Source organism: Phyllobates terribilis, unplaced genomic scaffold (assembly GCF_046119375.1).
Source record: "Phyllobates terribilis strain yellow unplaced genomic scaffold, ASM4611937v1 Scaffold_2__4_contigs__length_985480577, whole genome shotgun sequence".
NCBI lineage: Eukaryota > Metazoa > Chordata > Amphibia > Anura > Dendrobatidae > Phyllobates > Phyllobates terribilis.
The window spans coordinates 94,781,992-94,809,914 of NW_027362762.1; the positions used below are offsets into that span (position 1 = coordinate 94,781,992).

Genomic DNA, 27,923 nt, shown 5'->3' on the forward strand with positions numbered 1-27,923 from the left:
GTTAAGTCAAAACTTGCAGATTTTGCAGTAGATCTGCATTTATTCAGCAGTACACTCTGCCTACCTGTTACTTGCTGATTGACTATAATGGAGGAAAACATTTGTAGTTCAAAGGGGGAAATCGGCAACGAAATCATGCTTTAATCCAGAACAGAAAAATTAGAAAAAATGCTGTGCAAGTCAACATTCACACACCCCAAAAAATTGTTCACAGCTTTAGATGAATCTTTCATGTATTCACCTGCTACTGTAATCTGCCACAGGTTACAGGCCAAATCTGGAACATTTCCAACTAGTGTGGACTTTTCTCATTGTTTCTCATCTGATTCCTGTATTCCTGTTTGCCAGGGGCTGGTGTGCTCTTGAGATGGTCAGTTTGGACCAGCGGCATGGTCGTTCCACTGGTCTGAACTGCTCCTCCCAGGCTGAAAGCTGAGCTTTGCCTCTGCAACTTGGGAGACTGGAGACAATGATCCTGCCAGGTTTAGAGCGCCCCAAGCAGGCTGTAGAGCATATAGCATGCTCCTATCCTAGGAAACCGGCCACTCCGAGTCTGCACGGCGGCCGGTAACTGTACAGCCGTCAGCTGTACCCTATAAAATTAAAAATCACTCCATTCTTGAGACAATTTTAAAAAGCAGTAAATTGCAAAATTTTCAAGCAGTTTGCAATTTTACACGTTTTAAGAAATGAAGACAATGTTTTTAAGCTGACCAGGCACCTACATCGGCTCTGCCCTGCTCCCATATATAGGCCTGCTCATTTCTGATGAACGTTCATGTGTTTCCAATGGGAGGAGAGGGGAAAAAGTACCAGATTGATAATTAATAGCTGGATTCTTGCCTCCCCGACATCAGCTGTCATGAGAGTTAGAAAGCCCCATACACATCAGGTGGTCAGTTGGGTCTGCAGATTCGGGTGACTTTGGTTTAATGTGGAGGGGGTAGTACGCTGCGTCTGGGTGTCGCCTCCAGTAGGCATACATGCCTGAAAATGATGCACAATACAGCACACGTTCACTTTGTCGGCTCCGTTATAGTCTATGACCCCATCAGCACATACACCCAAATCTTGTTTTGATAATTTTTTGCACTAAAGGTTCCAGGGGGATATCAAATTTTTTCTTTTTTTTTTACTGGGCTTTTTTATTTTTATTTTTTAACGGTAACTGAGTCATCCATAATGCAGCAATGTCAAAGGCCATCGCTGCAGATTAGGACCTGCCCTGGTTGTTAATTGGTTAATCAAAGGATCAATATAGGCAAACGTTGGGATTCTTCAAGTTCTCCGTTCCTTGTGAGAATGAAGACTGAAGCATTTTCACCTAATCAAAATACTACAGCAACCCGATCCGTTCACACCATGTGTATTATGTCCCGTGGCATGCAGCTGGACACACACGGCAGTCGGAGAAATTCACAATTACTCAGATTTCAAGAAGGTCAGCGATATTGTAAAAACAAAGAAATCTGCAAGACAAGCGTCAGCAACACAAACCGTTCCCTTGTGTCCATTTATCAAAGAGACACATTGTCACGGTGTAATTCAACAAGTGTAACATCGTCTGCTCATCCGCCTGTGTGACTAACCCGCCAACACCTGCGGCCTGGATTGGTCAGGGTCATCCAGAAGAAGGATCCTTTTAGGGAATTGGAAATTTTTTTCATGATTCAGATAAACAATATCTTCAAAAAGAATACTAAGTTTACTTGTTGAGGTATTCGGTAACTGGCCTGAGTTTATTTTATTTGCTTATTTAGTGACATTCATTCCACAGGCTTTACAGACCCATTGGGGCTCACAATCTACATTCCCTATCAGTATGTCTTTGGAGTGTGGGAGGAAACCCACACAAACACGGGGAGAACATACAAACCTTCTTGCAGATGTTGTCTTGGTGGGATTTGAACCCAGGACCCCAGCGCTGCAAGGCTGCAGTGCCAACCACTGAGCCACCGTGCTGCCCGGAATACTGAATACTATGTACACATTACCTAACACAAGTGTTTGATGCATATCAGTTATGCCCTTTAAAGCTATAGCTGTGCCACAGGTGGCTCAGGTTGTGAGTGGAACTGCAGCACAGCCCAGCTCGCTTCAACCAAGGTTTTATGTATACAGTAAATCAAATGTGTTGAATTTGCACCGCATGGACAGTGTTTGTCAAAGTTGGTCACGGTTGGGGTCACCAGTATGTCCCAGAAGCCCCTTTTCAACACTGCAACACCAGGCCACATGCTGTTCGTGCTACTGTGAGGAGCCTGTGTGGCCTAAACATGCTACCATTCCCTGCAGCGTCTATCTTGTCTCCGATCGAGCGCTTCTGGGACATCATTGGCCAGCAATTGTAAAACAGCTGCAAGCAGAGGATCTTGATGATTTGCCCAAGTGCACACAGAGTAGCAAAACATTCCTCAGACAACCTCCCTGATAGTAGCTAAGGCTGTAACTACCGGGATTTCTTGTGTGTGGTGTTTTTTTTTTCCGTTGCAGAGTAAATCAAGATGTTAAAATTTTGTTTCCATTTTTCAATCCTTTGCATATCAGTAAGTAACATGTCTATCCATCCTGTGCTTTCCATAATACCACGACTTTTCCTTCTTGCTATTGCCACTTCAATGTTGAAGGAAGAGTATATACGATTTGGTGTGGATTCGCCTATAGATTTCTGTAAAATAATTCACAGTAAATAAATGGTGTGTAGACTTGTGGGATGTGATAAGATGACAACTTTTCCATAATTAATGCTTAATTTTTTTTTAAAATCCTAGTCAATTACAAATACCAAGTTTCAAACGCCAAATAGTATGAGCATCAGCGCAGGGAATATGGTGAGCGGCTGCACGCAGTCACCACATCCATGGCCAAAAGTCAGGCGGAGGGGATGTAAAGCAAAGTGCCGTGGTGCTGGTTACATGAGTGATAATATTACGTACTGTCATGTCTTTATGACTGTACTTTACTTTCTTTGCACGCAAAGTGACCGCACATCATTAGGACATACCTAAGCCGCGTGACTGTCGGACACATAATGGATCTTAGTGATTTGTGTTGTAGGAGCTGAAAGGGTCAAGATTTGGGGGTTTAATGGCTGGGATTGAAGCGTTCTCTAATCATGGCCGTTGGTGCAGGATTGTGGTAGATGAGGCACTTTCTGATGACTGGATAATTCAGACGAGCATTTGTAGGATCAATAATTCTTGGATATGAGCCTTGTAAGCACTGTTATTGGCAGTGCATCGTCCCATATAAACAGGGCTTGTGCTGGCTATAACATGCATTGTATAAGGGGAAAGCACAATAATCCTGTTTCCATCATTGTTGATTGGACTTTGTGTACAAGCTGGTAAACGAGCTCTAAAATATAAATATATATATATATATATATATATATATATATTTATTTGTCTTGGTGACCCCAAACTTTTGAACAGTAGTGTGTATAATAATATATATATACAGTACAGACCAAAAGTTTGGACACACCTTCTCATTTAAAGATTTTTTCTGTATTTTCATGACTATTAAAATTGTACATTTACACCGAAGGCATCAAAACTATGAATTATCGCATGTGGAATTATAGACTTAACAAAAAAGTGTGAAACAACTGAAAATGTCTTATATTCTAGGTTCTTCAAAGTAGCCACCTTTTGCTTTGATCACTGCTTTGTACACTCTTGGCATTCTCTTGATGAGCTTCAAGAGGTAGTCACCGGAAATGGTTTTCACTTCACAGGTGTGCCCTGTCAGGTTTAATAAGTGGGATTTCTTGCCTTATAAATGGGGTTGGGACCATCAGTTCTGTTGTGCAGAAGTCTCGTGGATACACAGCTGATAGTCCTACTGAATAGACTGTTAGAATTTGTATTACGGCAAGAAAAAAGCAGCTAAGTAAAGAAAAACGAGTGACCATCATTACTTTATTAAATGAAGGTCAGTCAGTCCGAAAAATTGGGAAAACTTTGAAAGTGTCCCCAAGTGCAGTTGCAAAAACCATCAAGCACTACAAAGAAACTGGCTCACATGAGGACCGCCCCAGGAAAGGAAGACCAAGAGTTACCTCTGCTTCTGAGGATAAGTTTATCAGAGTCACCAGCCTCAGAAATCGCAGGTTAACAGCAGCTCAGATTAGAGACCAGGTCAATGCCACACAGAGTTCTAGCAGCAGACACATCTCTACAACAACTGTTAAGAGGAGACTTTGTGCAGCAGGCCTTCATGGTAAAATAGCTGCTAGGAAACCACTGCTAAGGACAGGCAACAAGCAGAAGAGACTTGTTTGGGCTAAAGAACACAAGGAATGGACATTAGACCAGTGGAAATCTGTGCTTTGGTCTGATGAGTCCAAATTTGAGATCTTTGGTTCCAACCATTGTGACTTTGTGCGACGCAGAAAAGGTGAACAGATGGACTCTACATGCCTGGTTCCCACCGTGAAGCATGGAGGAGGAGGTGTGATGGTGTGGGGGTGACTTGGTGGTGACACTGTTGGGAATTTATTCAAAATTGAAGGCATACTGAACCAGCATGGCTACCACAGTATCTTGCAGCGGCATGCTATTCCATCCTTGAAGCTCATTCTCTTGATGAGCTTCAAGAGGTAGTCACCAGAAATGGTCTTCCAACAATCTTGAAGGAGTTCCCAGAGATTCTTAGCACTTTGGCCCTTTTGCCTTCACTCTACGGTCCAGCTCACCCCAAACCATCTCGATTGGGTTCAGGTCTGGTGACTGTGGAGGCCAGGTCATCTGGCGTAGCACCCCATCACTCTCCCTCTTGGTCAAATAGCCCTTACACAGCCTGGAGGTGTGTTTGGGGTCATTGTCCTGTTGAAAAATAAATGATGGTCCAACTAAACGCAAACCGGATGGAATAGCATGCCGCTGCAAGATGCTGTGGTAGCCATGCTGGTTCAGTATGCCTTCAATTTTGAATAAATCCCCAACAGTGTCACCAACAAAGCACCCCCACACCATCACACCTCCTCCTCCATGCTTCACGGTGGGAGCCAGGCATGTAGAGTCCATCCGTTCACCTTTTCTGCGTCGCACAAAGACACGGTGGTTGGAACCAAAGATCTTAAATTTGGACTCCTCAGACCAAAGCACAGATTTCCACTGGTCTAATGTCCATTCCTTGTGTTCTTTAGCCCAAACAAGTCTGCTTGTTGCCTGTCCTTAGCAGTGGTTTCCTAGCAGCTATTTTCCCATGAAGGCCTGCTGCGCAAAGTCTCCTCTTAACAGTTGTTGAAGAAATGTGTCTGCTGCTAGAACTCTGTGTGGCATTGACCTGGTCTCTAATCTGAGCTGCTGTTAACCTGTGATTTCTGAGGCTGGTGACTCGGATAAACTTATCCTCAGAAGCAGAGGTGACTCTTGGTCTTCCTTTCCTGGGGCGGTCCTCATGTGAGCCAGTTTCTTTGTAGCGCTTGATGGTTTTTGCAACTGCACTTGGGGACACTTTCAAAGTTTTCCCAATTTTTCGCACTGACTGACCTTCATTTCTTAAAGTAATGATGGCCACTCGTTTTTCTTTACTTAACTGCTTTTTTCTTGCCATAATACAAATTCTAACAGTCTATTCAGTAGGACTATCAGCTGTGTATCCACCTGACTTCTGCACAACACAACTGATAGTCCCAACCCCATTTATAAGGCAAGAAATCCCACTTATTAAACCTGACAGGGCACACCTGTGAAGTGAAGACCATTTCTGGTGACTACCTCTTGAAGCTCATCAAGAGAATGCCAAGAGTAGGCAAAACAGTCATCAAAGCAAAAGGTGGCTACTTTGAAGAACCTAGAATATAAGACATATTTTCAGTTGTTTCACACTTTTTTGTTAAGTATATAATTCCACATGTGTTCATAGTTTTGATGCCTTCAGTGTGAATGTACAATTTTCATAGTCAAGAAAATACAGAATAATCTTTAAATTATATACTATAATTATATGAAATTGACCGGTGGGTCTTTGGTCACAGCCACATTTCCATTCTTGATTGGGCCCATCTGTTGTGCCCACATGATCAGCAATGAGTTACTCTTACGTCTTTTAGCAAAAAGGGGTTTTAAAGGGAATCTGTGCCCAGGTTTTTCCACCCAATCTGAGGATCTGAGGACAGTATAATGTACAGAGACCCTGATTCCAATGATGTGCCGCTTACTGGGCTGCTTGTTGTGCTGTAGTATTAAAGGACTAGTAAATTTGCTGGCAGTCCTTCATGTTCATGAGCGCACGGATTTACAGTCTTCCACCCTCACCACGGATTGGTAGTTTTCTGCCTATGCACAGTGTACATAGAAAGCAACCAATCAGTTGTGTGGAGCTCAGCATTCAGAGAACTGCTAGATCTGCTGCAGAGAATACAGTAATTTTATCAAAACTGCAGCAAGCAGCCTTGTAAGTTATACATCGCTGGAAGCAGGGTCTCTGCCCCTACATCATTCTGATCTCAGATGGGGTAGCAAAAACCCTGCTGACAGATTCCCTTTAAAGGTGTTTGGATACACATGGCTGCCTTCTTTTTTAAAAAAAAAAAAAACTGCACCACTTGTGGGATGTCTGGTATTACCGGTCAGCCCCGTGCAAACCACAACTAATATTATGGTAACATGAATACCAACAACATGGGAACAAATGGTGCATCGAGACTCATAAAACTTAATATTTATTAAAATTATTAAAATGTAGAAAAATCATAAAAAAGCAGAGTGACGCATTTGGGGACCGCACGTATATAATAAATACATAAACCAGTGTCTGTTATTGACTATGCAAAATTAAGATTTATCAAAAAATATCCAAAAGTTAAGAAATTCTGGAAGAAAGTCGCATACTTTTTTTTTTCTCTAGTAGTACCCATTCGATGTCTTGTAAATGTAACTTGTGTGTGTAATAGTATACGTGTTTTTAATTCTTGCTACCACTTGGGGGCGCTACATAACATTTAATCTGGTGACGCCTATACTGGAACTGGTTAATAAGGAGACGTGACAATGCAGTTGGCTGGAAGGTCCCGGCAGCGTTGGAAATGATTGACTGCGGTGTGAGTGAAAGGCATGGCCTCCGCCCCGGACTCCTGGTTAACCCCCTGTGGTGTTTACCTCCATCAAAGCCGCGTCCATATACACTTGATTTGAAACTGTCATCTAAGTTTAGCCAGACGCAGTAGCCCCGGCATAGCTGGCATAATCCAGATATCTGTCATGACTGCTGTTTTTAGACGGAGCAGTTAGTCTCGGGCTGGCATCTGTTTTAGCTCGGCCTTCAAGATGAAGGTAGCACCCAGGAACTTTTTAGCTATTTTAAATTGAGTGCAAGACCGGTGGAAAAGGAGGATCAGAGATCTGCTGCTGGTCTCGCCTGGCAAACTTGTAAAACTTTTCTTTTTGCAAAGTGGCGCGCCTCTTGTGATAGTGCAGTGTTCCCTACAGGTTCATCGGAAAATCAGGGAAGACTCCGACATGGCCCAAGACTCTCTTCAGTGCTTGGCACAGCTTGCGTCTCTTCACGGACCCATCTTTCCCGACGAGAGGTCACAAGTAGATTACTTGGCACATTTCATTGAAGGATTGCTAAATACAATTAATGGGTGCGTATGGTTCCTATTCGGAGCAGTGCGGCTATTTCGAGCCTACGCTCTCATCACGTGTGACTTATTCCAGCGTTGTCTTTTCTTTTGTTTTTAATCTTGTTTCTTTTCTGTTCAGGATAGAAATAGAAGATTCGGAAGCGGTGGGAATTTCCAATATAATCAGTAACTTAATAACAGTTTTCCCGCGCAATATACTGACTGCCATTCCTAACGACCTGTTCTCGTCTTTCGTGAACTGCCTCACACACCTCACGTGTTCCTTTGGAAGGAGTGCGGCCCTTGAAGAAATAGTAAGTAATGGCGCTCTCTACTCCAGAGAACATTTGATCTGGTTGTAGATCGGCACGGAGGTCTGGGTATACTCAGGGCATTGTATTGTGGAGGGCAGGGATAGGGGCTGTGTTTATGAGACGACATATTCCCGAGAGGTTGGAACATTATTCCACATTACATAATACACATACACAATGGGGATAGGTGACATAAGACTCCTCTGAGTAAAGGTATTCAGTTTGGACAGTCATTCTGTGCTAAGTACAGGCGCCTGGTGCACCTTTGGTGTGGCCAAACATTTAAGTGCACCTTCCCACCTACTTGTTTTCCATCTATCTCTGCCCTTCTCTGGCTCTATAAAATCAGAGCTGTCAATCAAAGTAGAGGGGTTGAAGATAGTGGGAAGGTGCACTGGGATGTTTGACCCCGCCAAGGATGTAATTCTCTGCCGACAGTCCCTTTTTAAGGCTTATCTCCAAGGTGAAGAAAAGGATCAGGCATATTAATTACTCAACATGCCCGATCCTTTTTCTACCTAGACTTATGCTTTCAGTTAAGTTGTCTCCACCCACATTAGATGGTCAGCTAGTTTTGCCAAAAAAAAACGCAAGATCAGGCGATATTTATCAGAGTATGGCCATCACTATTGATCTGGTCTTTTGGGCATGGCTGCTACACACACGTGTATGTATGATGTATGTGTATATAAAATATATATACGTATGTACGCATACGCACGCACACATACATACATACATACATACATACACATTTATACATGTAAATGTGTGTGTGTGTGTATATATGTGTGTGTATGTATGTATGTATATATATATATATATGTATGTGTATATATATATATATATATATATATATATATATATATATATATATATATATATATATATATAATCTCTATCTCACAATTCACATATATACGCACGCACACACAGACACACACACACACACGTGCATGTCTATAATATACACGTATATATGTGTGTATATGATATATATATTACACACTTGTATATGAATGAATGAGTGTGTGTGTATGTATACATATACACACATAATATATAATGTATGTGTGCAGTTTTCTAATGGGGTACATCTCCGTTTCGTGTTGTTTTCAGTGATTTTGTGGTCTATGGCTGGGCTGATGCCAGGTTATCAGATTGATTTCCCTTGACTTCACCATAAGGCTGCGTTCACACTGCAGCCAGCTGAAAACCGCAACAGGCCTGTATCACAAAGATTTTTCCATGGTGTTCCTGCATAATGACTTAATCTTGCTGCCAAACAGCTGTTTTCAGCCTCAGAGTAACTGCTGTGTGTGAACACAGACTTAATTTTCACTGCCAATCATCTTTAAATCCTCTAAAAAAAAAAAAAAAAAAAAAAAAAAAAAAAAAGTATATCCAATAATCCAGACTTTGACAGAGCAAAATGTTTAGTACAGATCAGCATATCTAATCTTAAATATCAGGAGACCATCAGCCGAGAATCCAGCGGAGAGAACCAGTTAGAAGACGATTGAGTGTGGGGCAGATAAATTGGTTTGGTGGTATATTTTCCATATGTCATTGATTCCCTTGAGGTTCCTCACTCGTATAGGTACATTGATATGGACTGTCCAGTAATCCCAAGGATCACATTGCAGAAGGAGATGTATACAATAGATCTATAATGTACATGTGCATTCAGGGCTTAAACAAGCTGATTTTCCCACATTTTTTATTTTTGGCTTTGGTTTGGGCATAGCTTATCATTTAGCGTCCCTTTTGAAACTTCAGATGCTTCAGCCGGTGTTCGCTGTAGTGAGAAAGTGTTAGAGTGTTAAAGATCGGCAGCTTTGAACGAGGTCCAAAAATAATTTCTCTGTCTCTAATGAGATGTCGTGGTGCTATAGTGTTTGGCCCGATCACTGTTCTTATTCACAAACGCCATTGTATTTAGCACAGTATTGCAGATAGGCGGCAGAGTGTTTGGAGGTGTAGAAATAGTCGACATGGAGAGATGTTACCCCTTAAACTCCTATCAGAGGCATTTCATCCAGCCAAATCAGGCCTTTTGCTTTGCACTGATGAGGGATACATACCCCGAAACACATTTCTGCAAATAATGTCTGGTTTTGCTTTTACCTTGAGTCCTGTGACAAGGATCGTTATTGACTTTTAGGATTGCGGCAGCGGCGCTAGAGGTTGAAGTCCTCTTCTTCTCTGAAGATGCTTTTTGCATACGGAATGATAGACGGGACATGCAGGAATTGTATTTATATCGGCATATGTAATATTACTCTGATCCTTTTAAGGGGATATCGGAGTTAGCCAAAAGGTCACTTGTTTTCCAGAAAAAGCATCTGATCTTATCCATGGATGAAGTCTGGACAACGTAGCCCTCTCCTTAATCTGATCAGAAATGGCCATTGCTGTGAATCCCTTTTAAAGGCTTCATAGTCAGCACGAAAACAAGTCCTGCATGGAGCGCTCCCGGCTTTGACAGCTCTCTCCAGCTGCCGGCTCTGCGGCAGTCCTGCTATATGATCTCCTGACCAAGTCACAGCAGCTTTGAACTGGGACGTCTAGACTGCGGAGATTATACGGCCAGCATAAAGGATTTAGCGGCTATGATACGACACCCGTATGTTTATATACACAGTCCACAATGTAAGGTTGCCGCAGCTTAGTAAGAGTATATCCTTGTTCCCGTAGGTTTGCCCCATTGGTCCTGGATTGACCCGATTTATTGTTCAGGTTGATATAGTATAAGAAAAGTTTACTCTGCGATTTTGTAGTGGAAAGGGCCGCCATATTTAACTTATACGTGAAAACTATTTTTCTTCTTTTTTTTTCCCTCTTTTACTCGCAGCTTGACAAAGATGACATGGTGTATATGGAAGCTTATGATAAGCTGCTGGAATCCTGGCTCACATTGGTGCAAGATGATAAACATTTCCATAAAGGCTTCTTCACCCAGCACGCCGTCCAGGTGTTCAACTCCTACATCCAGTGCCATTTAGCTGCTCCAGATGGCACCCGGAATTTGGTGAGTTTTTATGTAATTTTCCCCTTGTTCAGATGGATAACCTTGGAGGAATTGTAAGACTATGTTCACACAGCTTTTTTTTTTTAGGATTATCTTTAATTTTTTTTGTAGTGGATCTACTCCAAAATACTCTTCAAAAACACTATGGAAAACTCTTCCTGTTCAGTTCTATGGGAAATGCACATTGCCGTTCATATGACAAGTTTTTTTTTGTTTTTGTTTTTTTTTTTCTCCTCAGTTTTGCAAAAAGATCAGGTGGAAATTTAAAAAAATATATATATATAAATTACTTATTACTTCTTTAAAGCAGATACTTTTTGAGTCTGCTCAAAACACTGCAAGCAAAAAGCTCCAGGAAAAATAAATATTCACCCAAGTAAAGAACACTGCAAATGTATCCGGTTTTACAAAGGGTCAAATCAATAAGCCATACACCTGTCTTTGACATATATCTGTTGAAAAATGTGTTGTAAAATTTCACCATGTCTGATCTAATCCTAAATGAGAAATCTTCAGCTGTATGAAGTCTAAATATTGAAATCTGGGAATACTTCTATTGGAAGAATACCTTTTTTTATATATATTTTTTGACTGATTGGGGAGGGGATCTAGGATAGGGAGCCCCCTTTAAATACTTTCTTGCCTGATTGGTCGTTTGAAAAAGAGGGTGTGTAATAAGGGCCCCTTCAATAATTTTTATTGCTGCGCCTGGGCTATCTTCTGCAGCATAAACTGGGAACCAGACTTTCCTATTGTAACTTCATTTCTATGCAGTTCAATGCGGTTCAGCTACAGTGTGCCATCTTTCTATTGTAAGGAGTCAACTTTCCAACTTAACACTTATTAAAAATATTTTCCATTGTCAGAAATGGAAGGATTTTTAATTAAACTAGGTAACAAGTTGTACAGTATTATCGGCCGCCATGAAGTTGTGAGGGTGGCCTGTAACCGAGGCAAGGCGCGCCCGACACGAGCATGCTCTGTGTGTTAGAGCCTTCTCGCACAGCTCTGAAGCTGTGGGTGGAAAGCTGGATTCGGACCGCTTCATTCCACCTGTGCTTCCGCCATGCTGCAGAGGTAACGTTGCCTCTGCCAGCAGCATGGAAAGAGCCCTTCTCTGACCTGGAACCATGCTGCTGGTCCAAACTGTGAAGCAGGAAGCTGGGGAGCGGTGCGCACCTGATGATACCTTTTGATAACCACCTTTTAATATTCTGTTTTTGTTTTTTTTCATTGAAAACTTTTCCTTCATCTTTACATTATATAATCATTATTATAATGACAACTTTACTGGTGAATGTGTTTTTCCACTGCAGCAATGTACGGCATATTGTATAATCTGTAACTCACTGATTGCTGTGATGCAGCCGTTGCAGACTCCGATTCACTAGTAATGAAGGTTTTCAACATTTTCTCTGCAAAGTGTAACGCTCAACTGACTGCACATGTAGAAAACTATTAAATGGGTTGCCAGTGTTTAGAGACATTTTAATTATAAAAAAAATCATGCATTTGGAGCTAGAAATAATTTTTGTAATAGGGTTTCATTAACCCCGTTTTTTGCGTTTGTTTTTTTGCTCGCTTTCTTCCCAGAGCCATAACTTTTAGTATGGCCATGTGAGGGCTTCTTTTTTGTGGGAAGAGTTGTACTTTTGAACGACACAATTGCTTTTACCATGTTGTGTACTGGAAATCGGGGAAAAAAATTCCAAGTGTGGTGAAATTGCAAAAAAAAGTGCAATTCCATAATAATTTTTCAAGTTTTTTTTTTTTACCATGTTCCCTAAATGCTAAAACTAACCTGCCACTATGATTCTCCAGGTCATTGAGTTCATAGATACCAAACATGTATACTTTCTTTTTTTTTTTATTTAAGTGGTGATAAAAAAAAAATCCAGTTTGTAAAAGAAAAATAATAAATAAATAATAAAAAAATTAAAAAAGGCGCCATTTTCCAAGACCCGTAGCGTCTCCATTTTTCGTGATCTGGGGCCGGGTGAGGGCTTAGTTTTTGCTCGACAAGCTGACAATTGTTGATACCATTTTGGGGTAGATACAATATTTTGATCGCCCGTTATTGCATTTTATTGCAATGTTGCGTCCAAAAAACCCCCCCGTAATTCTGGCATTTTGATTTTTTTCCCCAGTTACGCTGTTTACAGATCGGATTAATTTTTATATATTGATAGATCCGGCAATTCTGAATGCCGCAATACCAAATTATGTGTATTTTTTAAAACTTTTGATTGTTATATTTTGAATGGGGCAAAAGGGGGATGATTTGAACTTTTATATATATTTTTTCAAATATTTTTAAAACTTTTTTTTTTTTTTTTTTGCTTTTTACTTGCTACAATATGAGAGACTAGAAGCTACGATCTGCTATGTGTAACAAAAATACTCCTTTGCTATGAGTGCCGGGCACCCCCCGATCATGTGACAGGGGTGCTGATGGGCGGAGCTAAGACGCGCATCCAGTTTGCGAGAGTTAAATGTCGCTCTCAGAGATTGACAAAGGCAATTAACTAGTTAACAGCAGCAGGTGGATTGCGATTCTACCCGCGGCTGTTAGGGGCTCAAGACAGCTGATCAGATCAGCCCGCACCAAAGAGGGGGAGGCGACCTATGACTGATAATCACGTTATAGGTTGTTAAGGGGTTAAAAAAATAAATAATTGCCATCTCTCCCCTTCGTATTGCTTTGTCGAATGAGTTGACTGAGAATCTGTCAGTGATCTCATTCTGACGGAGTTTGTAACTCTTTTATTTGTCTTTTTTTTTCTGAGCTCTCTGCTGATTTATGACTACAGACCACATCAAAGTTGAAAGTGCAGAGAAACTGTAAAAGCCAAATACTGCAAAATTTTTACTAAGCCTTAATTGAAATTTTTTTTTTTTTTTTTTTAACTCCAAGTATTGGTAAAAAGACCAAGAGTAGGAAAGTGCGTCACTGCTTCTTTCAAGCGATTGTGCAGACTTCTCTTTTAGAGAGCATTTTTGGGAGGATCCACTGATTTAGAATCATTAAAGGGAACCTGTCAGCAGAATTTTGCCAAGTAAACTACAGGCAGTGTCATGTTGGGGCTGCTGCACTGATTAATATGATACCTGAGGTGAAGGAATCCGTCTTGTGGTTCTTGTGTAATCAGTGTTTGCAGTTTTGAGTTGATGAGATGCCCGTGCTCAATGGCAGCTCTGTAGGCAGTGTTTTATCCTGGTGCTCTAGGCCAGATCAGCAAGATCTATCTAGAAGAACTCGTCAGTAGGGATTGCAGGGCACGGCTGTATTGTGACCAGTACACCATGTCCTCTGATTCCTTTTCAACTCTTCACCCCGACACTAAAGCGGATAATCTTCAGAAAACTCTGTACTTTGTTGCAGGCATGTCGCTCAGTTAATCCACATATATAGGATGCTAAGGGCAAAATGCTAATGCAATTGGAGTAACAAGTGTCCTGTATAGGGGGGGGGAGCCTCGCTCTATCAAATAAGTTATTTAGCTCAAAGTAACAAATTAAAGCACAGCTGACATGCCGCTACTCGACTTGGTTTCAAAGCGGTAGCCGGGGCTTACGAATGGATAGGAAGCTCTCTGTAGTCGGCAGCTGCAGCTTTGAAGTCACCAAAAGAGACATGTTTGGTGGTTTAGATTAAGGAGAGACAGGAATCCGGGAAGTGTGCGGAGAGAAGTGCTGAAGTGTGTAGCAGATTTCCTCCGGGATGCCCGGCTAATGCTCCGCACCCACTTTAATTTTCATATGCGCATAATGTAACATGGTGATTAGTGATGGCATCGCAGCCTCGTGGAGAATACCCTGACGTTTGCTGCATGCCTGCGTCCATTAATATCCTGCCGTCTTTGAGTCTTGAGCCGTATAGTAGAATTTTGGCAACAGTTTGCTTCTTGTACAGATTTATAAAATTCTTGAAAAAAAATTGTGTAACACAGTCCTGACTTGGGAAATTCGGTTTATGGGGTAATGTTACTCCACCAGTTGGCTTATGGAGTCTAAAAAGAAAAGTTATGTAAATTAGTAGAGATGATGCCAAGCGATTGACAGAACCTGGTCTAGTGGCCACATTAGTAATCTGTGGCCATCGGACTGGTGCCCTGCGGGCTGCCTCTTGCCAAACCGAATCCTTGGATCCTTTTTTGATTAGTCGGCCTGACATGACTGTATTGTTGCGGTGTGAAGCCTGTGTGTCTCTCCAGGCCGGCTTGTCCGACGAAGAGCCGCGGATGCTGGCAGGTAGAAGGCTGATGACTCTCATCTGGCAGCCAAATATTACCGGCATAGCCGATGGTCCTGGGTGCAAAATGATTCCCAGAACCATCTCTACAAATTAGCTCTCCTCCATAAGAAGATAGGTTGGTTCTATAATAATAATCATCTTTTTATTTATATAGCGCCAACATATTCCGCAGCACTTTAAAATTCAGACTATTTACAAACATTATGGGCACTGTCCCCATTGGGGCTCACAATCTACATTCCCTATCAGTATGTCTTTGGAGTGTGGGAGGAAACCAGAGAACCCGGAGGAACCACACGCAAACACGGGAAGAACATACAAACTCCTTGTAGATGTTGTCCTTGGTGGGATTTGAACCCAGGACCCCAGCGGTCATGTTTCAATGTTCATTAAAGGGTTGGACAGTGACTGGTGTAGACCCTTACAACAGTTGGCACTAGGGACTCTTACACTCGGCTCTTATTTTTTCAACTCCCTTTCGAAAAATGAAATTTGTCACCTGACTGGTTGCTTTGGCCGTCTGCCCCACCCTGGCACTTGTTTTGATAAATTGCTCCATTAACTACATATATTCATCACCTTTCCAACTTCCCCCTGTGTAGACAGTCAGCAGTCCTACGTTTATCACTGATAAATGAATAGATCAATGAGATTCACACGGTCCTCGGCCAGCGCCCAGTACGGGTCCTCTGTGGCCACCAGATTAGGGCATCCTGGGCACCTCTGGTGTTTGCTGGGCGTCATGACATTGCAGGGCGTAGTAAATGCCAGAAAGGCCAAGGATGCTGGCCACCGCGGTGAAGACCGCCATGGTACGGTTACCCTAGAGGACCAATGTGGAGGTTGGACAAGGGCAGTGTGACTTTTTGCTCAACTCTATTTACCTCCTATATCATTGGTAGGTGGACGGCAGTGCTGTAGACTGACCAACGCAGGTGACCTCTGCAGCAGAGAACAGTACTGGACAATTGGATGAGATTTTACAGATCTCTCATCCACATACTGCAGAATTTTTCTGCACGATAATTGGATTAAATGTTAAAAATCCCCCCCCCACCATGTTGTTTTCTGATTTCCTTATTACCTCCATGGATTTTACCTTTAATTATAACCAGCTGAAATCTGCAATGAATCCGCAGCACGGTACACAAGAGGTTGCTGCTTTGGACTATCACTGTTTCTTAAAAAGGTCCTCCAATGATAAACCCTAGCAGTGATTTGTGGGCAAGCCCGGCAAAAAGAGCTAAACAGGACTGCAGCGCCACCACTGGAGAGATCAAACATTACACAATTTCAATTAATATCAATGGCCCAAGCTCAGTATTTTCTGATGCAATGTTGGAAGTTTTTTTTTAACAAAAAAATAGGTTGCCTGGTTTACAAGTAATCGGGCTTCTCAAAGCATCCATGTCTGCTCAAGTATTTTTCTGTCGCTGTCGATCATTTAAGTGAATAGTCATGTATGTGATTTATGGACAGACCAGGTGCAATAAACTCCCTTTAATCATGTATTATTAACTTGGATCTAAGCCTTTAACTGGTTCGACTGCCTAAAAATTGTATTTAGATTGAGTGCAAAACCTGAATTTAATAGGATTTATCTTGCTTGGTTCTTGCATAGTTTACTGCATAAAACCGCACACTGGAATTATAATCTTAAACTGGTAACAAATCTTAAAAGGAGAGGGGGAAAAAAGTTTTTTATAAGTTATGGGACAAAGAATCTGTTTTTTTAATGGTATATCATTAAATTGATATCTATTGCAATATATGGTATTTTTTTGTGTGGGAAATAATTTAATATAACTATTTTTTTTATCACTACCCAGACTGCTAATGGAGTTGCCTCTCGGGAGGAGGAAGAAATAAATGAAATTCAGGAAGACGACCGCGACTTATTTTCTGATCAGCTGTCCAGCGTGGGCATGCTGGGGAGGATAGCGGCGGATCACTGCATACCTCTGCTGACCAGGTAGGGGACATTCTGCTTTTTATTATTAGCAGTAGGTTTTGCATTCGGTAGACTTCTGCTGAAACCTTTTTAGAAATGGGAAATTCCAAGAATATTACCTGTATAGCGGATACGATTTTTTTTTTTTTTTCCTGACACCATTAATGTACAATACACACCAAGAAAGGGGTTTTCCATTTTCAGGAAGGTGGTCCAAATGCTGTAAAATACCTAAAGTAACAGAAATCAGGTACCCTGGCTCCATCGCTGACTCTTGTGCACTCCTGCGATCTGTGTTTTGGCTGCAGCGCTGACGTCATGTCAACAGCTTGTTTCACCGCTGCAGCCATTCACTGTACTCAGCGACTCATGTCGTCTACAGCCGCTCAGCTCAGCACATATCACCAGTGTAGTCAATGTAACATTGGTTCTGCAGCCAGAACAATGGTCTAGAGCCCGGTCTGAACATGGGAAAGGGGGAGGAATATTAGTGTTTCGGGCCTTTTTTTTTTTTAACGGAAAACCCCTTTAAGAATTTATCCAAAGGACCATATAGTAGTCTCATTCAGGAGGACCACTGTTAATCATGCATTAAGCACTTAAATGATGTGGCCACTTTTTGGAGGCTTTTTTCCCCCTCTATTTTTACCTAGAATACATTTTCATTACATTGTACAACATTTTTAATGAAACCTTCTTGTTTCATGGACTCCATGTATCACTGTACATAGATGGCTGCAGAATGATTTAAAGGGGTTTTTCCATTTTTTCAATAAGTTACCAATGGGAAGCCACGCTGATAAAGGCAAGAATTAATAAAAAAAAATAATTATTTACCCCCCCCTCCCCCCAGAATCTGCCTTGTTCTGATGCTTAGACAGTCACCACCAGACCGGAAGTAATGACCTCTTGACCCTGCAGCCTAACAGCGGCATCAGCAATTGGGTCACTAGTGGCAAGACCTAATCGCTTCCGGTCCGGTGGATACTGCCTTAACGGTATGGGTGGAGCGGAGGATGAATTCCATCTGAGAGTATGACTTTTTTTTTTTTTTAATTATCAGGATGGCTTTCAAAAAGTTTCATCCCTTTTTTAAGCAGTCAAGTCTATTAATAAGCCCATTCTGACAGCAGAGTCGGTAACCCTGATCTTTTTTTTTCTTTATTGACCTTTTGAAATTGATTTTTGAACAAGTCAAAGTTCAGGTTCCGCTAATTCAGGAGAAGAAACGTGTTGCAGGCTCTGCTGGGAGCTGAGGGGGGGCATCGACCGCTCATCCTGCAGTCTATGTACTATGATACATAGATGCTGTAGAAAATATAAACAGTCCAAATTATTAATGAAACCCTATTGCAAAAAAGTACAGGCATATAGGTTTAAAAAAAAATTAACTGCATTTTTTTTTTTTACACAGTTTAAAAAATTATTTTCAGCAGCCACTTCCCCTATCATGTGATGTGATAATGATTGTATAATCTGTTTAACCCAAAACTGTTTGTTTCATCCTATGGAAAAGAACCATTAAACTGGTCTATCTGAATTGTTAGATCTTTGATTGCTACTTGTTATGGGAGAAATCTGCTGGAGTAAATGTGTATTTGTCCTCATGGACAGAAGACAGTGCCCAGTCCTCTGTGTTATGGAGCGGACAGGTCTCCTGCCGCTGCTATATATTAGAAGCAGTGCTTCTCAAGGAGGATCGCCTCAATAATCCTATATACGTGATTGTCAGTATGTGATTGCACAGAGTAGTAAATCAGACTTGTAACTTGTCTTTCAGCTTATTAGAGGATCGAGTAACGAGACTTCACGGGCAGCTACAAAGGCACCAGCAGCAGTTACTGGCCTCCCCAGGCACAGGCTCAATAGACAATAAGGTGCTGGATGATCTGTACGAGGACATTCACTGGCTCATTTTAGTTACAGGTTAGTGATACTACTTCATGGATATGTATGTTGTCAGCATGGTTCCTTGACCAAAGGAAAGGTTTGCACAGATCTTGGGCCAGGAGTAAGGGGAACCTGTCCGTTTGGAAATGTAGTGCAATCTACGGGCAAGTTGTGAAGCTGGAGGATCTCAGCAGATAGATATATAGGTCTGTAGGGAAAGATTCAGTATGACGACTTATGCATTCTGGGGTCAGAGGTCCAGTGGGCGGTCCTGTCAGTGACTGACAGTTGTCTGTGTGCTCACTTATCAGTGACTGACAGTTGTCTGTGTGCTCACTTATCAGTGACTGACAGTTGTCTGTGTGCTCACTTATCAGTGACTGACAGTTGTCTGTGTGCTCACTTATCAGTGACTGACAGTTGTCTGTGTGCTCACTTATCAGTGACTGACAGTTGTCTGTGTGCTCACTTATCAGTGACTGACAGTTGTCTGTGTGCTCACTTATCAGTGACTGACAGTTGTCTGTGTGCTCACTTATCAGTGACTGACAGCCTATCTTGTTTAAGACCGCCCACTGGACTTCTGAGCCGAGAATCAGCGGAAATATCAAACCTTAGAAAGTCCTAGTTAGTATTTTCCCACTTATATCTATCTGGTCACCTTCTGTATAACAGGATGCCCTTAGATTGTACGAAGCTCAAAGCTGACAGGTTCCCTTTAAAAAGGGAAATATTTCCTTAAATGGTCTTAAATTCTGCTTCCAAATGTGCATGTGTTACATGAACGAGGTAAAGAATAAGCCCATAGAATAAGGGTAAAATCTGCAGCATAAATTGACATCTAATCTGTAGTGCTGGCCAATTTCCACTGCAGATTTTCTCAGCAGCGAATGGATGAGATGATGTAAAATCTCATTCACAATGATCATAGTGAAATGAAAGCTGTATAGTTAGAAAAGCCGAAAAAAAAGTACCGTATTTTTCGGACTATAAGACGCACCGGACCATAAGACGCACCTAGGTTTTAGAGGAGGAAAATAAAAAAAATAAAAATTTAAGCAAAAAATGTGATGCACTTTTAAGGTGGAGGGGGTCTTCTGCGGACACTGGTATAAGGGTAATGTCCCCCAATTCTGACAATATTCCCCATCCTGGTATATATGCCGCCCCCCTTCCTTTTATATGTGGTCCCCTTCCCCTCCTGGTACGCCTGGCATCCCTCCATCCTGGTATGCATGGCACCCCTAATCCCTATCCTGGTATGCATGGCACCCCTAATCCGTGTCCTGGTATGCATGGCACCCCTAATCACTATTCTGGTATGCATTGCATCCCTCATCCCTGTCCTGGTATGTATGGCACCCCTAATCCCTATCCTGGTATGCATGGCACCCCTAATCCCTGTCCTGGTATGCATGGCACCCCTAATCCCTGTCCTGGTATGCATTGCATCCCTCATCCCTGTCCTGGTATGTATGGCACCCCTCATCCCTGTCCTGGTATGGCACCCCTCATCCCTGTCCTGGTATGTATGGCAACCCTCATCCCTGTCCTGGTATGCATGGCACCCCTCATCCCTGTCCTGGTATGCATGGCACCCCTCATCCCTGTCCTGGTATGCATTGCACCCCTCATCCCTGTCCTGGTATGCAGGCACCCCTAATCCCTATCCTGATATGCATGGCACCCCTCATCACTGTCCTGGTATGCATGGGACCCCTCATCCCTGTCCTGGTATGCATGGTCCCTCTAATCCCCATCAGGCTGCACATTAAAAAAAAATAAACACTCCTACTCACCTTTCTTCTCTCTCCTCCAGTGCTGCGTCCGGTCTGCCTGCACTGATCTCTCCATGTGAGCCGCGCATGATGTCACTGCCATGCGCGGCTCACAAGGAGAGATCAGCTGCCGGAAGTCACTGCTCCCCACGCCGGGACTGTGTGCGCGGGGAGCGGTGACTTCACTCTCCTTCATAGCCGGCACACAGCGGAGCCGTGCTGCGGCTGCTGCTGCCGGCTATCTCCTGTGCCCGCTCATTAAAGGGCATGAATATTCACCCCTTCCCCATGGGCGTGGAGAGAGGTTGAATATTCATGCCCTTTAACAGCTGGCACAGGAGATAGCCAGCAGCCGCAGCGCGGCTACACTGTATACCGCTATTAAGGAGCATGAATATTCAGTGCTCCCCACGCCTCATGGGCGTGGGGAGCAGTGAATATTCATTTTTCTTTAGCAGCGGGGACAGTGTAGGCTGCAGCAGCTGGCTGCTGCCTCCTGTGCCCCGCTCCTCCACCGATACCGCTCCCCCCACACCCCACATAAATATACACCCCCCCCCCCCCAACATTCGGACTAGAAGACGCACCCCCCCATTTTCCTCCAAAATTTTGGAGGAAAAAAGTGCGTCTTATGGTCCGAAAAATATGGTATATCTATATCGATTGGATCTCTTTCCTAGTTTTCTGGTATGCCATAGTAGTAGTATAGTGGCGTTGTGTGTCAGCCCTGGAGCGAGCGGTGAGTTTGGCTCCATTGAGAGTGTGCACGTTTTAAAGACTGTCCCGGAATAATCTGTGTGACACATTCAGGACCTCCTTCTGGGGTCAATGGGGAGTAATCACTTTGTACAGGAGGTTCCAGACAGGGTTAGTCTGGGATCTTCAAGGAGGACATCCCAGCTGAGGTCAAGTCATGGAATCTTCAAGGAAGAGGTCAAGTCAGTTTACTCCAACTTCCCTATTGTATCACATTACGACCGGTGTCACTGTATCAGTGTGTGAAGATTGCTACGGTGTGCGGGGTCTGTATGTATAGATCACACTGAGCTCCTGGTGTCATTACAGCCCTTCATTTATTGATTTAGAGATTTGTTTCGTAGAGATACTTACAGCCTATAAAAAGCAATTGTGAATTGGAGACTGAATAGCTGCAGATAAGTGTTAACCTTACGTCTATCACTGCAGGCTACCTCTTGGCTGATGATGCTCAGGGTGAGACTCCATTAATACCTCCAGAAATAATGGAATATTCAATTAAACAATCAACCGAGGTGGACATCAATACGACACTGCAGATCCTGGGATCTCCTGGGGAGAAAGCATCTTCTATACCTGGGTGTAACAGGACCGATTCCGTTATCAGGTCAGTCTGGAATCATTCAGGAAACCTTTTTTTTTTTTTTTTTAATTAAAATGGTTACCCAAGTATCTAATATTGATGAGCTGTCCTCAGGAAAGTTTATCAATATGAGATTGGTTGGCAACCGATCAGCTGTCGTTGCTTTTGGTGTTGCATCATCGGAAAAACTTCCATTGACGCGCTGCGGAAGTCCCCTTTCTAACATGGGATTGACTGCAGCAGTCCTTTTGCTGGTGGAACAGTTACGTCTCCTCCTTCTGAGACCACGGTGCAGCCTGCGCTGGATCCAAGTGGGTGTCAGTAGGTGAGTATCACTTAGTTTATTTTTTTTAACTGTTTCAAATCTGCATTGAATCTTTCATTTTGCCTGGATAACCCTTTAAATAATAAGACGTTCTTTTAAAGTGCAACTATCGTTTCAAGAAAACTTGCATCAGAATGTGCGTTTGTCTCTACCTTTTTCATAGACTCTTATGAGCAGCAACTATTATCCTCTTTCTCCGTAATGGGAAATCTGTTTTCACTGAATACAGTTTAAAAAGTGAAAAATCAGTCCAGGAGGAGAAAAGAGCATATTTTTTTTTGATATGTAACAAAGTTTCTAATTTTCATGTGTACTATTGAATAATGGAAAAAAAAAATATTAAAACTGTTACACTAAGGCTACATTCACATGATCAATATTTTACCTCAGTATTTTACATCAGTATTTGTAAGCCAAAACCAGGAGTGGAACAATCAGAGGAAAAGTATAATAGAAACATGTCACCACTTCTGCATTTATCACCCTCTCCTGAACTTGTAGTCTAATGGTGGTTTCAGGTCACTGTGGAGGATAAACTGTTGTGTGCGTACATGATGAGTAACACCATTTTTAGGCATTATATTCATCTTTCAAAAGTTTTTTTTTTTTTCTTCCCTGCAAGTTCTCACTCTAATTTCCATTAAATAAGTTCCATACACAGTGTTTTCCATAGCACATGGAAACACATGAGAGGATAAAGAAACAATAGCATGGAGGAAATTATACAGTAGAAGTGAGCAGTGTAACAGTGAATCCAGCTCTTTCTCTCTGAGCTTTTACTCTGCTCTTCCCTCCTGCTCCTCTTTTCCTCTTCATAGAATGTAATCTGATCCCTCAGTGGACAGGCAGTCTTGTTATGAGCAAGACTGATTTTGCCTGTATTTCAGAGTGGATGTTGAGTTCAGAAGACTCATACCTGGATAAAGAAGCATGCACCACATCTATGTGTAATATCTTTGCTTGCTGTCAATGACTGCAAATACACTTGCTTTACAATAGAGGCTAGAATACACTGGGGGCACTCTGGTTATTCATTTTTTCTTTTAATGATTGATTCTATGTACAGTGCGTTAACAAAGTGTTCATACCCCTTGAACTGTTTTTTTTTTTTTTTTTTTATAAATCATGTTACACGTACAAATTTAAATGTATTTTATTGGGATTTTATGTGATACACCAACACCAAGTAGCAAGTATTTGTGAAGTGTAAAGGAAATTATACATGATTTACTAATTATTTTAAAAATATAAATCTGAACATTTTGACGTGCATTTGTATTCAGCCCCTGTAGTCTGATACCCCTAAATAAAATCCTGAGTCCCCAATTTCCTTAAGAAGTCACATAATTAGTAAATTGAGCTCACCTGTGTGTAACTTATTCTCAGTATAATTGCAGCTGTTCTGTGAAGGCCTAAGAGGTTTGTGTGAGAACATTAAAGATCAAATACCATCATGAAAACCAAGAAACACACCAGACAGGTCAGGGATAAAGTTGTGGAGAAACATCTCACGGAGCACTGTTCAATCCATCATTCAAAAATAGGAGTATGGCACAACTGCAAACCTACTAAGACATGGCCATCCGCCTAAACTGACATCCCAGGCAAGGAGAGCACAAATTATAGGAGCGGATGGTCACTGGAGGAGCTGCAAAGATCACCCTCCACATCTCTCAGATCAGTGTCCACCTGCTCTGTTGGTGGCAGATTTTCATGAGAAGCACTGTGGATAGTGCTGGAGGAGAGATGCCATCTTAGAAACCTCATCTACAACATATGCTCCCAGGTTCCCCTACTGTTCCTCCGGTTCAGGAGAAGCAGCACCTGGTCCCTCATGAGCCACTCTGCAAAGCGCTCCAGGCATTTAGCAACATCCGTTGCTCTGTCTTTTTCAGACTGCTCCGGCAGTGCCATTTTGGAGAGCCCAGCCTCACATCCCGCTCTGCTCTTCTTGCTGGTTATAATGTAGGCTTTCGTGCACTCAACAGGGTCTGGGGCCACACTACTAGAGTAGAGAGCTTGCAGGAGACTTTTAAAGTAGATACAAAAAATATCCAGGCATTAATACCTGGATAAGTGAAGGCTAATTGCAGGAGCTACTCTACACACTTCGGATCACATCTCCTTGAAGGCCCCCCATAGGACATATCTTAGTTGTATAGTCCACAAATCCGGCATTTTATGGAAGATTGGCAAGAAGAGTCGTTTTTGAAAACAAGCCATAAGCAGTCTTGTTTGCAGTTTGGAAAAAGCCATGTAGGAGACACAGCTAGCATATGTAGTCTGGTCAGATGAGAACTTTTTGGGTTAAATGCAAAACTCTGTGTGGAAGAAGATGAACGCTGCACATCACCCTTAAAACACCATCCCCACCATCAAACAGGTGGTGGCTGCATCATGCTGTGGGGATGCTTTTCTTCAGCAGGGACAGGGAAGCTGGTCAGTTGATGGAGAGATGGATGGAGGGCAATCCTGGAAGAAAACCTGTTAGAGGCTACAAAAGCCTTGAGACTGGGGCGTCTGTTCACCTCTCAGCAGGACTCCGACCCTAAACATATACTGCCAGGGCTACAATGGATGGTTCAAATCAAAGCATATTCATGTGTGTGACTGGCCCAGTCACAATCCAGACCACCTAAATCCCGTTGAGAATCTGTGACAAGACTTGAAAATTGCTGCTTATCCAATCTCACTGAGCGAGCGTGAGTGTGCAAAGAAGAATGGGCCTGTAAATCTGCAAAGCTGGTAGAGACCTACACCAAAAGACTTGCAACAGTACTTACAGCGAAAGGTGGTCCTACAAAGTACTCCGGGTGGGGGTGCTGAATACAAATGTGCGTCACAATTTTCAGATTTATATTTTTTAAATATTTAGAAAACCACGTGTCATTTCCTTTACACTTCACAAATACTTGCTACTTTGTGTTGGTATATCACATAAAATACATTTAAGTTTGTGGGTGTAACGTAAAAAAATTCACTGGGTATAAATATTTTTCAAGATGGTGTATATGTGGGATAATTTTGATGCCATGCCTATAGTCCGCTTTAGTAGTTTCTCATTAGGAGGGATAGAGTAGCTGGGAGCCCATAGTACAGAAGTAAAATGACATATAACTGCATGATGCTAGTTATTCTGTTCTAAACTTATTGAAGGTTTTAAATTAAAATAACACTTTTGATGATGCAACCTTTAAGAGACCACAGTCAGGAGGTAAATCCTGAATCTCTATTACAGGTTACTCTCTGCAGTCCTAAGAGCTTCAGAAGTAGAGTCTCGTGCCACGAGGGCAGATTTAACCCATCTCCTAAGCCCCCAAATGGGGAAAGATATTGTTTGGTTTCTGAAACGTTGGGCAAAAACGTATCTCCTTGTGGACGAAAAATTGTATGACCAGGTAAGTATTAAGACAGGCAGCACCAGCCGGGTTGTGTGTACGACCTGCTGCAGAGTTTTTCGGCTTGGTGACGGACTATGTTGATACTTTGTCGCCTCTGTGTCTCATAGATCAGCATGCCATTAATTACAGCATTCGGTGCTGACACAGAAGGATCTCAGTGGATCATCGGCTATCTACTAGAAAAAGTGATCAGCAATCTGTCAGTGTGGAGCTCTGAGCAGGAGCTGGCTAATGACACCGTACAGCTATTAGTAGCCCTGGTAGAAAGGAGAGAGAGGTAAGTGACCTCTAGCCATTAGTCATACATTTCCAGGGGGAATAACAGAGGTATGGCTCACGGCAGAATTTCAAGTAAAGATGCTTCCGAATAATTATTTGATGGAAAGTTAATTAATAAAACGGACATGTTAAGAGTTTGGAAATGGCTGGGGGAACAATAAAAGCGAAAGTGTTATCCAGATTAAGGTGTTAAACAAAAGGAGGCACAGCTCACCTGATGCGGCTGTGTGAGACACTATACTGAAAAAGTTTCAAAGATCCCAGCTGCTGCAGCCCGACAGCTTGTCAGATCCAATGTATTTAGGCAATTCGGAAGTTGTGGGAAACCTGTGCTGCTGGTATTGTATCCAATAAAGGAGTAGAATTCGAGAGAGGGTTTTTTCTTGGCGTGTTTCGAAGTATTCTAACTACTTCAGGAGAGCTCTGTGGATCTCCTGAAGAAGTCAAAGTACTTCGAAACTCATTGAGTGGCCATGTTTTTCTAATCATGAACAACCCCTTGGAATTTCTTGGATCCTGATTGAGACTTTATTTTGTAGGGCCAATTTAGTAATACAGTGTGAAAACTGGTGGAATCTTGCCAAACAATTTGCACAGAGGAATCCTCCCCTAAACTACCTGTCCAGCTCTGTACAGAGGACTCTCATGAAGGCGCTGGTACTAGGAGGATTTGCTCACATGGACTCTGACACAAAGCAGCAATACTGGACTGAGGTGAGCTATGATCTGTAGTTTGATACTTTTTCCTCAAATGCAGTTTATATAATTTTGGGTACAGATTCTCTTCGATCTGGTAGATGGGTTTGATTTTTGGGGATATGCAAACAATTTTTAATTTGTGATGCAATTGAAATAAAATTTTGGCTTCCGGAACATTTGGCAAAACGTTAAAGCAAAAGGCAGTCCATTGTGTGAATGGAGCAGTAATGCGCATGAATGATTTTCTTTCCATTTCCATAGGAACTATGGGATCCCTGTGCTTGTGATCAGTGGGTTCCCTGCAATTGGATTCTGACTTTTATTTTGGAAAAACCCTTATTAGGTTTTAGAATAGTCCCACGGATATGTCAATCCAAAATGAATGGTCTTAAATGTTTCCTGTGCTTCCCACTGACTTTTTATGTCTGTCACAGGTTTTGCAGCCGTTACAACAGAGGTTCTTGAATGTGATAAATCAAGAAAACTTCCAGCAAATTTGCCAAGAGGAGGAGGTGAAACAGGAGATCACGGCCACGCTAGAAGCCCTGTGCGGAATAGCCGAAGCCACGCAAATAGACAATGTGGCCATTCTCTTCAATTTCCTTATGGACTTTTTAACTAACTGCATTGGTTTAATGGAAGTTTATAAAAATACCCCAGAGACTGTAAACCTTATTATAGAAGTTTTTGTAGAAGTTGCACATAAACAGATTTGTTACCTTGGAGAGGTAAGCAGCGGCGCCCCATGATGTCTGAACAGGGACCAGTTTCTCTGTTGTGGTCTTGACTGGTTGTCCTATTGGATTCATCAGCATCTTCTAGTTGCTGCTGTCATTTTAACATGATGAATTATTTTGTATTTTTGGGGAAAAGTACATTTCTTATCTGTTGGAGCCGACGATCCTGAGGATGGGGTGGTTTTCTTGTCAAGTCTCTTGACTGAATGATTGGAAATTAGGGACGCTGTATAATTTCCGCTCATTTTTCCTAATCTTCACAAATTTCAATGGAGGTCATCTGTACACATGCCACCTTCTCTAAAAATAAAATCGCCCAATTCTCAGGATGGACAGCCATGCCATTGA

At 42.2% G+C, this 27,923-nt stretch overlaps 1 protein-coding gene across 1 annotated transcript in view; it reads left to right on the top strand.

The window, feature by feature from the left end:
• XPO4 (exportin 4) overlaps window positions 1–27,923 on the top strand; it is a 101,221-nt gene that overhangs the window by 62,023 nt on the left and 11,275 nt on the right. Inside the window, exons 8-17 of the mRNA XM_073662345.1 lie at window positions 7,440–7,597; window positions 7,716–7,890; window positions 10,745–10,921; window positions 17,006–17,148; window positions 18,908–19,053; window positions 21,981–22,158; window positions 25,698–25,857; window positions 25,968–26,137; window positions 26,679–26,853; window positions 27,273–27,566. Of these exons, the coding sequence (XP_073518446.1) occupies window positions 7,440–7,597; window positions 7,716–7,890; window positions 10,745–10,921; window positions 17,006–17,148; window positions 18,908–19,053; window positions 21,981–22,158; window positions 25,698–25,857; window positions 25,968–26,137; window positions 26,679–26,853; window positions 27,273–27,566 (1,776 nt within the window). The remainder of the gene's footprint in view (window positions 1–7,439; window positions 7,598–7,715; window positions 7,891–10,744; window positions 10,922–17,005; window positions 17,149–18,907; window positions 19,054–21,980; window positions 22,159–25,697; window positions 25,858–25,967; window positions 26,138–26,678; window positions 26,854–27,272; window positions 27,567–27,923) is intronic.